Source organism: Globicephala melas, chromosome 12 (assembly GCF_963455315.2).
Source record: "Globicephala melas chromosome 12, mGloMel1.2, whole genome shotgun sequence".
Taxonomy (NCBI): domain Eukaryota; kingdom Metazoa; phylum Chordata; class Mammalia; order Artiodactyla; family Delphinidae; genus Globicephala; species Globicephala melas.
The window spans coordinates 15,357,391-15,373,937 of record NC_083325.1 but is presented as its reverse complement, the minus strand read 5'-3'; the positions used below and the strand labels follow the sequence as shown (position 1 = coordinate 15,373,937).

Genomic DNA, 16,547 nt, shown 5'->3' with positions numbered 1-16,547 from the left:
ATGTCTTAAGAGCTGCATGCCAGGAGGTAAAAACTCACTGTCGTGTGAAACTAGCAAGAGATGAATTGCCTGATTAGGCACCTTCCAGGGTGCCATCCCTGCTACCTTTCTCACTGCCTTCCCACATGTTTGTTAATCCGTGTTTTTAGCTGTGTCTTTCTGAATAGTGACAAGCGGAGTGTGGGTCTATCCAGTTCATGTACATGGTCTGTGTATCTTTTCAGGGCCACAGTACCAGCCATCAGTCCAGCAGACTTTGCCCGTAGCCACAAGGGGTATCAGGGAGAAAGTATGGATGGATCCTTGCAAATCCATCACTGCTGTGAGAAAAAACCAGCTGAAATCACAGGAGTGGGTCGGTCAATCGAGTCACCTTCAGCTTGGAGGGACAGACAATAAGTGGGTGAAGCCTCTTGACATCATGACTAATTAGGTTTGCACATTATGTTCTGCTGAAGTGTGTGTCTGTGTGTTCCTTCTCTTGGTAGTATTCATTGCCACTGTCATGAACTTCAAATTTTTCTACAGTCAGAGGATCTTCATTCAGAGCGCCACTTTAGAGTGCTAACTTGATGAGTTGACCATTCGAACAGTCACAGGTATACTCAACTATAATGTTTGGTTTTGACTTTTGTTTCTTTTGTTCCTTAAGACTCTGTCACCCTCCCCATCCACCCAGCAAAGTTAAGTTCCTCCGGTGGCACTCCTGCCTCATTCTCCAGGCGTTTTTTTATGCTGCAATTGTTTACTTGTCTGCCTGCCCCACAAACTACCTGAGGGGTAGGTATAGTGTTACACTTACCTTTGTACCCTACCACCTAGCATAGTGTCTGGCCTTTGGAGGCCCAGTGAACATTTGCCGGTGATTGTTAGAGATGTTAATACTTGTCTAAAAAATGGTGAGACTGGACAATGCATTCCTGTTTTTATCTGGAGGAACTGGTTAAGAGGGAGAGAGATTGTAGGAAAGAGAACTTGGAACTTCCATAAAAGTCAGAGGGGATGAATAAACTATGTACATAGAATGAAAATAACTTAGGGTAGCTGACTCCTGTGGGGATGGCCTGGGACTGGACTCCGAGGTACTGTTTTGTTCTCCTTCTGGCTCTGGTTTCAGATTAGCTGGCTGTGGGTTCTGCATATTAATTGTACTGTGTATGAGTTTTTTGGTTCATTCAGTCATTCATTCAGCAAATATTTATGGACTACCTACTCAAGTACCACTCAGTCATCTCCAGAGCTTGCCGCAAGTTGTTGACCCTTGCTGCAGGATGATGATATTCAGCGGGTTAGAAACACATGTTTGGGAATTAAATGCTGTTGCATAGGTTGTGGCTCTTTTCCAGTGTGCTCGAGTTAGTCCTTGAAGTTTATATTTTATGACAGGATAGTTAAGTCATGTAAGTGTTTTAATGTTTTGGCAATATTTGCTCCCCCTCCTTTTTTTTTTTTTTTTAGCTTATTTTCATTCAAGCTTCACAATCACTTCTAATGCTGTCCAGCAGTACATTTCTTTCTTTAACAATATTATCCTTAGACTGTAAGACTCAACACACATCTGCATATATAAGTATCTTTTTGATATTGAATACTTAGAAAAGAGCTCAAGGGATTAAGCTTTTTGTATTCAGTATAGTTTTTTTGCGAAGTCCTTATGGTTATATAGCAACTGTTGGGGTGAGTAACTAGACCCTACTTCCTTCTGTTATTCTTCCTCAGCCAGCATTCTCCTTTGGTGTCCTCTGTGATTGTAGAGGTTTGGCAGTGCAAGCAAATGAGAAACTTTCTAAGTCAGGAGTTAAAAACATTGAAATAAAATGGGCGGGGATTATATAAAGGAGTTGTTACAGATGTGTCCCTTCTCTGCAAGAATGAAATACATGCTGGGAGCTGGGGGTTGGTTTGGTGTTGGGAACCAGGTAGTTTTCATAATCAGAGATCTTATGTTCATCCTTATTGACACTACTAGGGATTCTGACACAGTTAATTGCAATTTGAATTGAATGTCACCTGTTCACGTGTTTGTATAGCTATAGATACGGATATACATAGTAGTCACAGAGGTAGAACCAGTCTTCCTATCCTTGGGGAAAATGGTGATTAGAACCTCAAGTTACAGTGGATGAGCATCTGGCCCGTGGTGATCCTGTATTAGGCCAGGATCAGGGAGCTTCACTCCATGTCAGACATACTGCATATCTTCATGCTCATTCATTGTTCCATATCATTTTCTGCAAGCTTCTTAGAAATCACCCAAATGGTAGAGGAGATAGCAAATCTACTTGCAGAATTGGGGTGCATGATCACACTGTCCAACAGAAATCTAATTGCAAGTCACATGTAATTTAAAATTCTCTGATAGCTACAGTAACAAAACTAAGGAAGTGAAATTAATTTTAATAATTTAATGCTTTTAACCCAATATATACAAACCAGCATTTCAACATGCAATCAGTATACAAATTGTTTATGAGATATTTTTACATTCTTTATTCTTTACAATGCTATAAAAATCTAGGGTATAGTTCACACTTAATACTTTTCAATTCAGATGCTAGATTTTCATAAAGAATACTTGGTCTTGGGCTTCCCTGGTGGCGCAGTGGTTGAGAGTCCGCCTGCCGATGCAGGGGACACGGGTTCCTGCCCCGGTCCAGGAAGATCCCACATGCCGCTCAGCGGCTGGACCCGTGAGCCATGGCCGCTGAGCCTGCGCGTCCGGAGCCTGTGCTCCGCAATGGGAGAGGCCGCAGCAGTGAGAGGCCCGCGTACCACAAAAAAAAAAAAAAAATGAATACTTGGTCTTAGTTGAGACATACTTTAGACTCATATATCGGGGGTCTGCTGATTCATCTTTTGATCATGTACTGTCTCTTTTTGTAAGTACATGTTGATGCAGTATTGCCATCTACTTAATGGTCTGTTCATTAGCATTCTAGATTTCTGTTCCTAGAATTTCTCTCCTATGAAGCTAGGTTTTACCTTACTTTTTCACCTTAAAATTATTTTTAACTTACTTTAACTGCATATAACCATCACAATAGAAACCTACTTTATAAACAGCTACAAATGTATGTAAATTCTAATCCCTTTGTGAGCTGTTCAGATTGATGAGGTATAAAGTAATGGCTTCAGGGTGATTTTAATGTGAGTTTGGGGGTTATTTTAAAGTCCCCTGCATTGACAAATGTAGAATTTGGGAAAATTGTTACTAGTCCATTTCAAGTTCTATTACGGTGAATTCATCATTTGAAAACAGTGACCCCCTAGGCTTGGTAATTTATTGTCGATATATTTCATTGTATAGATTAGATCTCTAGTATCCATCTCCAAAAGTCTCTTGGCATCTAGCAATAGAAAGACAGGTGGTTATGATTGTTCTTTAAAGTAATTTTAAGGAAACTGACTATGGAGTTAATACTTAGCCCACTATCAAGGTTAGCCACCCACTGGTGACTTCTCTCTTTTACCTATTTGGCTTATTGTTTTCCAGTTACAGCTAGATTTGCAAGTGAAAATAGAGTGTTTGGAAGACAGTCTGTTAAAAATTAAAGACCTAGTGTTTTTCTGTCTTCATTTTATTGGAGCAACATTTCCACTGAGCAGTCAGTTTTACGGTTCTTTTTTTTTTTTCCCTGCAGTCCCCCTCCAGCCAGATCACTGGAACATAAGGAATCTGTGGCTCTCTCTCTCTTTTTTTTTTTTTTTTTAATAGTATAAAAATGCTAGTACTGTCATTTTTGGGTACTCTCATCCAGTGGTTCTCAAAGTGTGGTTCAGGACCAGCAGTATCAGCATCACCTGGGAATTTGCTAGAAATGCAGATTCTTGGACTCTACCCTAGACCTACCAAATCAGAATTTCTGGGGGTGGGGCCCAGCAGTCTGTGTTTTAACAGGCTCCTACCTGGACCCAGTTACAACCAAAGGCATTCTTTGCCTGAGGTTGTTATTGCTGGTGACAGGCACACAATGGTTGTGGGACCACTTTTCATGGTGTGATACTAACCAAATGGAAATGGAGCTCATGACCTTGGCATCATTCTTCTTGAACGTCATGCTGTTGTCACCTGAGGGGGTGAAGAGGAGCATAGCTCTCTGCTCCAGACTAGTTCTATTTGTTTGTTTACTCAACATATATTTATTGAATGTGTACTTGGGGCTAGGCACTATTCTGGCCACAAGGAAACCATAGTGAACAAAACAGAGAAGCTTCCTGTCCCTCTGACACTCACACTCTATTAGAAGGAGTATACTGGGGGTGTATGGCCTACAAGCCAAACTTGGCCACTGCCTGTTTTGGTCAATAAAGTTATGTTGGAGCACAGCCACATCTCCTCTTTCCCATATTGTCTAAGCTGCTTTGTGCTACAGTGGCAGGGTTGAGTAGTTGTGACAGAGAAAGCTGAACATATTTATTCTCTGCCTCTTGGCAGAAAAGGTTTGTGGATCCCTGAGAAAGACCATGAAAGAATGAATAAGTAACAGAGTGTTAGGAGGTGACAAGTGTTATGAGAACCCATACAACAGGTTAAGGGAATAGAGAACGGGGGCCTACTTTAGATACGGTGGTCAGGAAGGGCCTTTCTGAAGACAGAACTTTAAAAGAAAAAATTTGAATTAAGTGAAGGATGTGTAAAGGAGGGTACAGCAAGTGCAGAGGCCTTGAGACTTGGAATGCTCTGGGAACAACAGTGAGGCCACTGTGGATGGCAAACAGTGATCGAGGGGGAAGAGGTAGGAAATGGAGTTGGCATAGCCAGGCCAGACCCTGCATACCCTGTATGGTGGGCTGTGGTGAGGACTGTTGAATTGTTAGTGCTTTGAGAAATACACTGTAGAAGCCCTTCTTTAGAGAGATCTTTCTGGCAAAGGCTGGAAACTAAATCCCTAATGAAGCACATTCCAGCATCTCTAAGAAACATTTCTTTTTGAACTTTCCCCTATACTCTTCACTCTAGGGAGTCCACCAAGTAGGAGAATGGGAGGGAGTAGACTGCAGAGCTAAGAAAACATGAGCGAGTTGGAGAGAGGTAGATGGGACAATACTGAGGAGACCAGGGTGTCTAGAACAGGAGACTCCCATATGCCAGTAAGTCCTAACTTCCAGTTCAGTGCTAGGAATCTGGTTTCTGTAAAAGGATACTAATATACTTCTTTGGCCTCTTCCCAAGGGTTGTTGTGGAAATGAAATGGCAGCACATGTAAGAATGTTTTCTAAGTTAGATAAAGTGCTGCACAAATGTAAGGTGATGGTATTTTTATTATGGGAGATAAGATTAGAAAGGAAGATTGGAGCAAGGTAGATAGGGAAGGATTTTGATTGCCACACTAAGGTCAGTCTTTTCCTTTTTCCATACAGGTTATGGGATGGAAGGGGGGTTGGGGTAGTGCATCAAAAGTTTTAAGCAGAGAAAGGGCATGATGAAGAGTGGCATGTTTTAGGAAGAGTAGTGGGATCCGTGTGCAGAGTAGGTTGGTGCCTGGGGCAGGGACCAGTTAGAGACTCTGGCGGAATGAGCTTGAAGTTAAAAGGACCTGAATTAGTCAGTGACAGTAGGAGCAAAAAGAAAAAATATGACTTGAGAGAAAGTCCTACTGCAAGAGAGGAAGGACTAAAGTATAATTTCAGGACAACCAGCCAGGGTGCTGGGAGGATAGCAGGTTCTTTTGGTAGTTAAGGAAGATAGGAAGGGACAGGTGGGGAAAAGATGGGGAAAAGAATAATTTTCAGCTTTTGACGTTCTGAATTTAAGGTGATGGTAGGCCATTAGGTAGAAATCAGGAGTTGAGAAATACTACACTGGGGCTCAGGAGAGAGAAATCTTGGTTAGAAAAAAGAATTTTATATCCCCCTACATTGAAGTCTGGGGATTGGCTAGATTTCTAAGGAAGAAAGCATCTAGAGAAGGGAGGATCAGAAAGCAAAGGGAGAACCATGATTGTGATGTGACTTGGAAGCCACAGACCATTCCTGACCACCCATCATCTGCAATAGCACTTGTCATGCAAGTATTGACTTACTCCTTTAGATATAGGCTGCTTTGAATAGGGGTGAGAGGTAGAGTAGATGAGGAGGTGGGAAGGGGAGAAACTAATACTAACCAAACATTTGCTATAGTAATAGTAGTATTTATTGAGTGCTTACAATCCGAGGGGCACTGTGCTCAGCATTTCACATGTACCAACTCATTTAGTTCTCACAACTGTCCTGTGAGGTGTATATTTATTATCCCAGTGTAATGGATGAGGAAGTTGAAGCACTGAGTTCAGTACCTTGCCCAAGGTCACACAGTCTGCGATGAAGCTGGAATTCAAACCCAGGTCTGGGTTCTCAACATTAAGCTGTACTCTGTACCAGGCACTTTATAGACTGGTTCCTACAGCGGGGATCACAATTAAAAGGCTTAGTAGAATTTCAAAACAACCCAGCAGATATGTTATCCTGCTTTACAAATTAGGGATTTGAGTCTAAGTAAGAGAGGTTAGCTTATTTGTCCTAGGTCACCCAGGTAGTAAGTGGTAAAGCCAGGACTTGAACTAAGTTCTGTCAAAAACCAAAGCCCATGATCATTTCATTTCATTCAGAGGTCAGTAAACTTTGTGTACAGAGCTAGATAGCAAGTACGGCTTTGCAGGCCACGTGGTCTCGACTGCAGCTACTCCACTCTGCTGCGGTGGTATGAAAGCAGCCATAAGACTAAACATAAACAGATGAGCGTGGCTATAATCCAATAAATCTTTATTTGTGGATACTGAATTTGAATTTCATATAATTTTCAGGCATCACTGAATATTATTCTTTTTAAAATTTTCTAAACATTTTTAAATGTAAAAACTGTTCTTAGCTTGTAGGTTGGACAAAACAGGTGGTGAGCCAGATTTGGCCCATGGGCAATGGTTTGCTGACTCCTACTTTAATCCATTCATTTAATAAATATACATTGAATACTTTCTCTATGCGGAGACATTGTGTTGGGCACTGGGGATGAAAAGCAGAGGGAGTTCCAGTTCCAGCCTTCTAAGATGAGACAGGTAATTATAATACAATGTAGTATGAACTATAATAAATTTATACCTGCAAGGTATAGTGAAGGAATAGATATGGGAGGCTTCTCAGTTTTATGGATGAATTCATGAATGCATCCCAAAAGGAGTTATGTATTTGAGCTGTATCTGATGTTGGGGAAGAGTATCCCATGGAAAGAGACATGGGCAGAAAGAATTTTGCTCTGAGGGGAGACCATAAGAAATTTAACATTATTGGAGCAGAAAGGGAGGGGCTGATGCCAGGAGATGAACCTTGTCAATAGGATAGGTTAATGGGAACGAGTTTTTAGGAAATTTTAAACCAGTATGACTTTTGTGTTCTAGAAAGAGATGCTCTGAAGGATGGATTTGCGGGGGGTGGGGCGGGGGGACGGACGGGTAAGTTACCACAAGATAAGATAATTGCTATAGTGGGTGCAAATGAGAGACCTATCTGGTGAATGGTTAGGCGTGGGGATTTTGGAATAATGAAGAGTCTAGGAAAACTCGGGGTTTGGGCTTCATTAGTTGGGCAGTGCTATTCATCAAGATGCATATCTAGGACAAAGAAGCATGCTTTAAGGGTGAAGGTGGGAAGTAGGGAAAAGAGAAGTGACTTCCATATTTAGCATGTTGGGTTTGAGGTACCTGTGGGACATCCGGGTAGAGATGACCAGGGACAGTTGAACATGTGGGTCTGGAATTCAGGAGGAATAGATCTGGGCTAAGATAAATCCATAGTGGTAGAGTTGATTGCTCAGTGATGGTGAGAACATACAGATTAAGAAGATTGGTAGACCAATCATTCAGCCCTTGGGAAAAGTTCACGTTCAAGGAGCAGGAGGACTGGCTGAAGGGGATAGCCTGGAGAGCGGGAGAGCCAGGGGAGAGCATTGTCACTGAAACTTAGGAAGGTGACGTTCTGGAAGGAGGATATGGTTAGTATTGCCGCAGAAAGGTCAAGAAGATAAGGAGTGAAGTGTTCTTTGGCTGGGACTGTTGGAGTGAGGAAGGTTGTGGAACTTAATGAGCACCTTCAAAGGCATAGGCTGGAGCCCAGATTGCAGTGTATTCAATCCTGAAGGAACATGAGAAACTGGAAACACTTCTTAAAGATTAAGCTGTGAAGGAAAGGAGAGATGTCTGTAGCTAAAAGGTAGATACTACAGACTGATACTAAAGACTGGGAAAAGTCATTCACTCAACAAATACTGTGCCAGGTACTGGTGTTGAAACTGGGGATAGAGTAATGAAAGATAAGAGGAAGTTCTCAGCGTAGAGCTTATGTTTTAATGGGGAGGTTGGATACAGAAAAGGAACACATAATTTAATTTTGGTTACTGATAAATATTCTGAAGAAGATAAAGCAGACTGGGGGATTAAGGATTGAATATGATGGGAGGTGAATGAGTGGTCTGTGTGTTTTTTAAAAAAAGATTGGTCAAGAAAGCCTTTCAGAGGAGGGTGACCCATCTCAAGCAGAGACTTCAGGTATACAAGCCCTGGAGTTAGAATGAAGTAGGTTATGCGAGGAACAGGATGGCTGGAGCTGACTAGGTGAGGAGGTGGGGATAGCCTGGGCCAGATTACATGGGGCTTTACAGGTGATGGTGGGGCATTGGGGTTTAATCCTTTGAATGTGGATCTAACAAGGACACAGGCAGGCCAGGTGGGTGAGAGGAGGGCCATTTACTGAGATGTGGAGGGGAGGAGCATTTGTGGAGGCTGGAGTCAGGAGTTCCGTTTCAGACATATTAGGTAAGAGATGTCTGTTAAATGTTCAAGTGGAGATGTGTGCTGAATCAACTGGAGTTGGTTGAATGAGTGTGAACAGGTACAGGCTCAGCAATATCATTAGGTATCTTAAAGTCAAGACTTGGTGTGATTCTGCTGCCTTTCTTTCCAGTTTATTGTGGCTTGAGTCCCTGAACCTTTTAGTAGGTAAGTGTCTGTTTGGGGGGGCCTGTGAACCTGTTTTTTTCCCCCAAAGTAGCAAGAGAGAGGGAGCATAGAGGTCACAAGCCCGGTGTGTCTCCTGTGCCAGTGTTGCAGTGATACAGGTCCAGGCCAGGAGAGCTCAGTGTGGAACTTAGGCCAGTTTGGCAGCTGGATAATGAATTAGTTTATTTGAATCCTTTTCTCTCCAATAAAATCAAGAGAAGATAGAATAATAGACCTTTTGGTCCAGAAGGAAATCAACCTTTTTTTTTCCCAAATAAAATTGCAGTCTGGAAAGGCTGAGTCACACTACCTGAGATCACAGTGAGGGCTAGAATTCAGATCCTATGACTCTTATTCCAGGCTCACTTTGTACTATATATGCTGCTGGGATGAAGTTACCCAAAACTGTAGGCTCAGGGAGAGTTATTAGTTTGTAGATACTCTGAGGCTAGATTTCTTCAGTGGATAAAATTTTCTGTTCACTCAAGGTTTTTTTTTTCTGAGATGCTGACTAGTAAATTTATCCATGGGACTTTGGAGCCAGACCACCAGGGTTCAGACCCCAGCCTGGTCACTTACTTTACAAACTGTGACCTTGGGTAAGTTGTTCACCTCTGTGTGTATCATTTCATGAGGTGGGCATAATGCTAGGGTGGTTATATTTGATGGTTATTATATATATAATGTTTAGAATAGTGCCTGGCATATGGTAAGCACTCATTGTCTGAGCCATCATCATCATTTTCATCTTGGACGTACGAAACAGTTGTCTACCATACTTCTCAGTTCCGTGCCTGTAATTTGAGTGTTAACGTTATGCAAAGTATATAAGAGAAGATATAGGAAGGTAGGGTAAGATAAGGTATATAAGGTAAGATATAGTCTCTACCTTTGAGGAATTTGCATTATAATGGAGGGAGAAGTTTTAAAAGGCTTACCTATTTGTTATAGGACAGTGAAAGCCATGAATAATCTCTTACTTTCCTAACATTCTGTGAATCTGAGTGTTCAGATGAAGGCAAAGGGACTAAGGAGAAAGAGGTTTGAGCAAGTTTTGTGGATAAGGGACTTGCCTGGGTAGAGGAGAAGCAGACATTCCAGACCAATGGGGTGGGCAGAAATGAGTATGTAATAAGAAGGCCAAGGTAGGAAAACACAATTTGTGAGAATTTGTGAACAGTGAAAAGAACAGTTTTGCTAGGGAAAAGGCCCATGAAAAATAGTAGTGATTAGGATATATTGAGGATATATCAAAACCAAGCATACCAGACTTATCTCTTTTGATTGGGCTTCTAAATTGGTATATCAAAGTATCGCCATAGACAGTATCTTTCATTAAGGTGTATAAAAGACTGTCATTGTCCTCGTGGACAGGATATTAGCTCTCTTAGATGATGATGTCAGAGGAGTGCATCACTGAGTAGCTCAGAGTGTTGATTGGTAGATTAGTGGCAACCTAGAGTAAAGAGAGGACTAAGGAGGTGATTCTGTACCTCTTTTTTTCTGTTCTAAGATTTTTTTTTTAATTGACTGAGATTAACACATTGGTAATATATTCCCCTGTTCTGTTAACCAGGTTCATCACATCAGCATTTTGCCATTTTTAAATCAATTTCCTACCCCCTTCCTTTTGGGGGGCTTTGAACATTTTTAAAGCAAATCCGAGACCTGTGTATTATTTTACCCACAAATATTTCAGTATTTATCCCGTTGATAGGGATGCACACACACGTGCACACACACGTGCCACAGTATCATTATCACACCTCACAAAATTAACAGCAATTCTCTAGTATTATATAATAGCCAGTTCATCTTCAGTTTTCCCAGTAGTCTCAGAAACGTCTTTTTAAAGTTAGTTTGTTAAAATCAGGATCCAAAGAAGGTCCACATAATTACATTTGGTTGTTATGTCCTTTAAAATCTCTATAACAGCCCCCCACCCTTAAAAATGCTATTTAGTTTTTGAAGAAACCAAATCATTTCTTTGGTATTTCTAACATTCTGGTTTGCATTTTTATGATGTCATTTTATCATATTCTTTCATTCTCTGTATTTCTTTTAAGCGGTAATCAGTTCTAGAGGGTTGATTCAGATGTTTGTTTCATAGAATATTTTATAGGTGCTGAATATTTCATAATACTTATTATATCACATTAAGAGGCCCATAATGACTGGTTGTCTTAGTGGATTCAAATGTCAGCTGTCCCTCCGTTGGCAGTTACTGATGTAAGCTGCCTGGATCTGTTGTTTCATAGTGATTGCAAGATGTTGATTTTTCCATTTTTGTTTTCCCTATGTTTATTTTATTCATTAGAATTTTTCTATAAAGAACTCTGATTCACGTACTTTAAAGAAATCACTGTAATGCTCTCATAAAGGATAAATGAAATGAAATAGTGCCTTTCAGGATGTGAATGCTCAGGCATAATTAAATTAGAGGAAATAATGAAGAGGTTAGATACTTGTACCTATGTAAGACTCACTGTGAGTCAGATAGCTTCAAATGCAAATCCATACAGACATGTTGTGTTGGCAGTTCACCTTCAACAATGTTGCCATCAGTGCTGTTTCTGTTGAACAACTCTTGGTGTCAAGTTTTAAACAATTTACCCAAACAGTTACTGATGATTTCAGTGTGTGTTTAAATCTTACAAAACATACTTAGTATCTATACGTAAAATTCAGTTAGCTTCCAAGTTCAAATAATTATAAACAGGTTTTTCTGTTTGGACCTTTGAAAGATATGTGAAAGGTAGAACAGCAGTTCTTCATTGTGTCATATTGTCCATCACATTGCAGGTTTCTTAAATCCCTGGCACTGACCTCCCAAATGCCAAGATGACACCCAAATTTCAAAATGCCCTTTCGGAAGTAATACCACACTCTTTAAAAACCGCTAGTCAGGGCTTCCCTGGTGGCGCAGTGGTTGAGAGTCCGCCTGCCGATGCAGGGGACACGGGTTTGTGCCCCAGTCCGGGAAGATCCCCCATGCCGCAGAGTGGCTAGGCCCATGAGCCATGGCCGCTGAGCCTGCGCGTCCGGAGCCTGTGCTCCACAACAGGAGAGGCCACAACAGTGAGAGGCCCGCGTACCGCCAAAAAAAAAAAAAAAAAAAAAAAACCACTAGTCAAGTGCAAATATTATTAAGACAGGAAATCAAATAACCACTATAAATAAACATTTGAAAATAGGAGGTAAAAACCACCTCTCTTGCTTCCCTGGTGGCGCAGTGGTTAAGAATCCGCCTGCCAGTGCAGGGGACACGGGTTCGAGCCCTGGTCCGAGAAGATCCCACATGCTGCGGAGCAACTAAGCCCGTGCGCCACAACTACTGAGCCTGTGCTGTAGAGCCCGTGAGCCACAACTGCTGTGCCCACGTGCCACAACTGCTGAAGCCCGCACGCCTAGAGCCCATGCTCCGCAACAAGAGAAGCCACCGTCATGAGGAGCCCGTGCACTGCAATGAAGAGTAGCCCCCGCTCACCACAACTAGAGAAAGCCCGCGTGTAGCAATGGAGACCCAGCACAGCCAAAAATAAATAAATTTAAAACAAAACAAAAAAACCCAAACCACCTCTCTTTTTGCTAATATCACTTTATGCCTAGAAAACGTGAAACTCTTTTAAAATTATTACAATTATTGAGATAATTTAGTAAGCGGATTGGTGTATATACCTAGAGGTGAGAATTGCTAGGTCATAGGGTAAGTGAGCAGCTTAATTTTCATTTAAAAATTGTTCTTGCGCTCACTTATTTTCCGCCTCGTAGAATTGCTTGTTTCTTCCTGATTGTTACCAGTCTTAAGGATATTAAACCTTTTTTATATTATAGGACTTTTTTCTGAATCGCATTTGCCTTGTATATGCTTTGGCTCCCCCAAATACTTTTCACTTTTATTATAGACCTATCTCTGTCTTTTCTGTATGCCTTCTGGGTTTCATCCTGCCTTAAAAGGCTACTTTTTTGCCTTTTGCCATGCCCACAGTTTTTTTGTTTATTTATTTGTTTTTTAAGACAGAAAAGATAAAAAGAAATTGAGGGAGTGACTTGAAGGCATCCATATGGGGAGTAGGGAAGGTGAAAGCACCTGCTTTAGAGAGACAGGGAGGACCTGGAGGTGGGAAGTAGATCCCAGAGTAGACTGAGCGCCCAGGGGGTGAGGGACGTTTGTGAAGCAGGCAGCGAGTGTGAGGGACCTTGTAGGACAATTGTTGGCCACCGATCTGTTCGGTAACTGGGGGACCACAAATTTATTTGACCTTGACTTCTAGCAAGAAATACATTTTTACAACACCCAGAAAAACACACACAATGGAAACAAAAGTTTCATGAAATGGTCCCCTGTTTGCAGTGTACTCTGATAATTTTCAGTTGTTTTCAAGAAATTCTGATTAAGATCCACTATATTAATGATTCTCAACCCAGTCAGACCTAGTGCCTCATTTATTCTTATAACAAATATTTTAAGGCTGTTGATTATCCTGAAATAAAGTTAGTAGATAGGTCATCAGGTACCTTAGATGTTACAGTGAAGTAGTTGACGGCCTGTACCTACTTACAGTAAATACCTTCGGATTCAATGTAAAATAGATAGCTAGTGGGAAGCAGCCGCATTGCACAGGGAGATTAGCTCCGTGCTTTGTGACCACCTAGAGGGGTGGGATGGGGAGGGTGGGAGGGAGGGAGACGCAAGAGGGAAGAGATATGGGAACATATGTATATGTATAACTGATTCACTTTGTTATAAAGCAGAAACTAACACATCATTGTAAAGCAATTATACTCCAATAAAGATGTTAAAAAAAAAAAAAAGAAATAGGCTCAGAAGACATACCGTATAAAAATCATAGGAAAATGAAAGAGTTGAGATATATGTAGATACTAAAATAAAAACTGTTAGAATAAATAAAAACAATATATGATAAGAGGAAGAGGGAAATTTTTAAAAATGGAAAATATGATAAGAGAGGGAAGTAATTTTACTTGATGTGAGGATAACATAAGAAATTAGACTGTCCACATGGAGAAGTAAAAGTAGTATCACATACTCACCAGTGAGTTTGACCTTACTTATACCTGTGGTGTCAAAATAATTCCCTGTGAAATGACCTGGCATGAGACAAGGAAGTGATGAAGTCTCACAGAAAACCTGGAAGAAGTCATCATTAGCAACCTGCTTTCAGACTCTAGTACTTAACTACCCTGCAGGGCATATCCTTTGATGGGCAGTGGGGTGTAGAGGATGGATTAGAAAAAGAAACAGTTAACAGCCATGTGGTAAACTTGGAGAGACATTCTCAGAGTAAAAAAAGAAAGAGAAGCAGCCCCAAAATAAATAAGTTTAATAGTTACTTTTCACAACATAGATTTCTAATATCGGATAACATATAGGATGATCTTGATGTGAAATTTTTTTAATGTTAATAAAGTTTAGAAAGAACCCTCTGTTTCATAAATCCTTACTAACTTAGTGTTTAGAAATAAATCTATTCAGAGACGTCTCTGTTACATACTATTTGAAAGTTACGGCTATAAAAGCAGTCTGATAGAGGTATGCTGTACTGGAAACTCAGCTACTACAAACAGCTTGTCATCAGATTTTCTGAAATGCTAAACAGTCTTAGTCCTAAATGAAGCAAAACAGTCTTTTCTTAACTTATAGGATAGTGTCACACCTGGAAAATAAGTTAACTAAAGCGTCAGGAAATATTTTGTGTTTATGGGGAAGATGGAGTTTGGTAGTATGCTCAATTTTAAAGTTTTTTGTTTTAATTTCCTACTTGAATGTCTGGTGGGAGATTTGGAAAATCTTGTTGGGATACTGGGCAATTCTTTATTGCATTTCCAGACTCCTAGCATCTTTGGTGCCTTTCCCCCAATAAATGCCAGTAGGACCCCAATCATTGTGGTGACCAAAAAATAACCCCCATAGGCTCCCTGGGGATGGTACCTCCCAGGTGAAAGCTTCTGTGATTAAACTGATTTTACTGGGTCCTGAGCTACAGTTTGCAAAAACACTTAGGGAAGCCTCTGGGTCCTCCTGAAAACTAGTAGAATGACTTGCAACATTATTGCAAATGTAAGATGGTTATTTCCCTAGTGTTGATAGGTCACTTCAGTTTGCTTTTGTTCTTTACATTCTGGCTTTCATACTCCAAGATAGATATTGATGGTCTTAATAAACTCATTTGACCTCCAATTTAGATGGCCTCATCCTCCAGTGAAACACTCAGAAATTCTTTCAAAGGCATGTATCAGTTTGTCTAATCTCTAAACACAGCCCATGCATTGACAGAGCACTCACTACACTGTTTTGAGTGTCATTCATTGAACCATCTGCCTCCTTGTTTCTTGGTTTTTTTTAATAAACTTTTTATTTTGTAGTAATTTTAGATTTACAGAAAAGTTGCAAAGATGGTAAATAGACTTCCCACGTACCCCTCACCCAGTTTCCGCAGATGTTAACATGTTAACTTGACAAGTTTGTCATAACTAAGAAACCAACATTGATGTATTGTTACTCACTAAACTATAGAGTTACTCAGATTTTTACCAGTTTTTCCCCTTATATCCCCTTCCTGTTGCAGGATGCAGTTCAAGATTCCATGTTGCATTTAGTGCTTCCTGGTTTGGACTTGAGTAGCTGCATGGAGAGCAGTGCGTTCTTTCTCTGTACTGGGTCTGTGTGGAGCCGGCACATTTTCTCCACACTGCATGCTCTCTGTTCTTCTCATTTTGTCTCTTAGTAATTTCTCTTGACTGAGTTTCTAGATCTTTTGCCATTCTGTCAGTATGTTGTATTTGTTTCTCATTTTAAAACAAGACATCCAGAACTGAATGCAGTTCTTCACATATGGTCTGACGAGAGCAAAATGTTGTGGAAATATTACAGTTGTGTGTCCCACATGACAGTTAATGTAGCCTAAGCTTGTTTGTTTATTCCCTCACTTTTGTAAGCAACTGCATCCCATATTGGGCTAATACTGAAGCTGAAGTTCTGCTTACTTAATTCACCCAGAGTTTTTTTGTTTTGTTTGCTTGCTTGTTTTAATCACATGAATTGCTCTTTAATCCAACAGCAAGACATTATGTGAACCCCTTTAAAAATTCATCTCGTTTGTTTTGGCACACCCATTTGCCTCTTTGAATTTCTATCCTGTCCTCCAGTGTTTTAACTGTTTCTTTTATGCAAAGCTTATAAGTATGCTTTCTGTCATTTTCTAAGACACTAATAAAAATATCGTATAGAACAGGGTCAAATACAGGACCTTACCATGGCACAAGATGGCAAGTGAAAAGAAGCTGTATAGCAAGTATGTAACTGTATGAGGAAGCTAAAAAATGTTGTCAGCATAGACTGAAGGCCGTGATTCAGTGTTACTTATATGCTGACTGGGGTGGCGCCTAAACTAGAACTCTTGCAGAATGAGAGCAAATGAATTTTTTGGAGGACTGGTAGGTGGAGGGTCAGTTTTACCTAAGAATGGAGCCAGCTGTTATTCCTAAGACTGTCAGCTTATGCTTCATTTGACTGGATGTGCCTGAAACTTCTACTTTAAGAGTTCATGAGCCTTT

The 16,547-nt window shown here is 40.6% G+C and overlaps 1 protein-coding gene across 1 annotated transcript in view; it reads left to right on the top strand.

The window, feature by feature from the left end:
* The first annotated feature begins 233 nt into the window (after window positions 1-233).
* The window catches only part of KCMF1 (potassium channel modulatory factor 1), a 69,814-nt gene continuing 53,500 nt past the window's right edge, over window positions 234-16,547 (top strand). Inside the window, exons 1-2 of the mRNA XM_060309469.2 lie at window positions 234-399; window positions 653-780. Coding sequence (XP_060165452.1) covers window positions 296-399; window positions 653-780 — 232 coding nt within the window. The 5' untranslated portion in view covers window positions 234-295. The remainder of the gene's footprint in view (window positions 400-652; window positions 781-16,547) is intronic.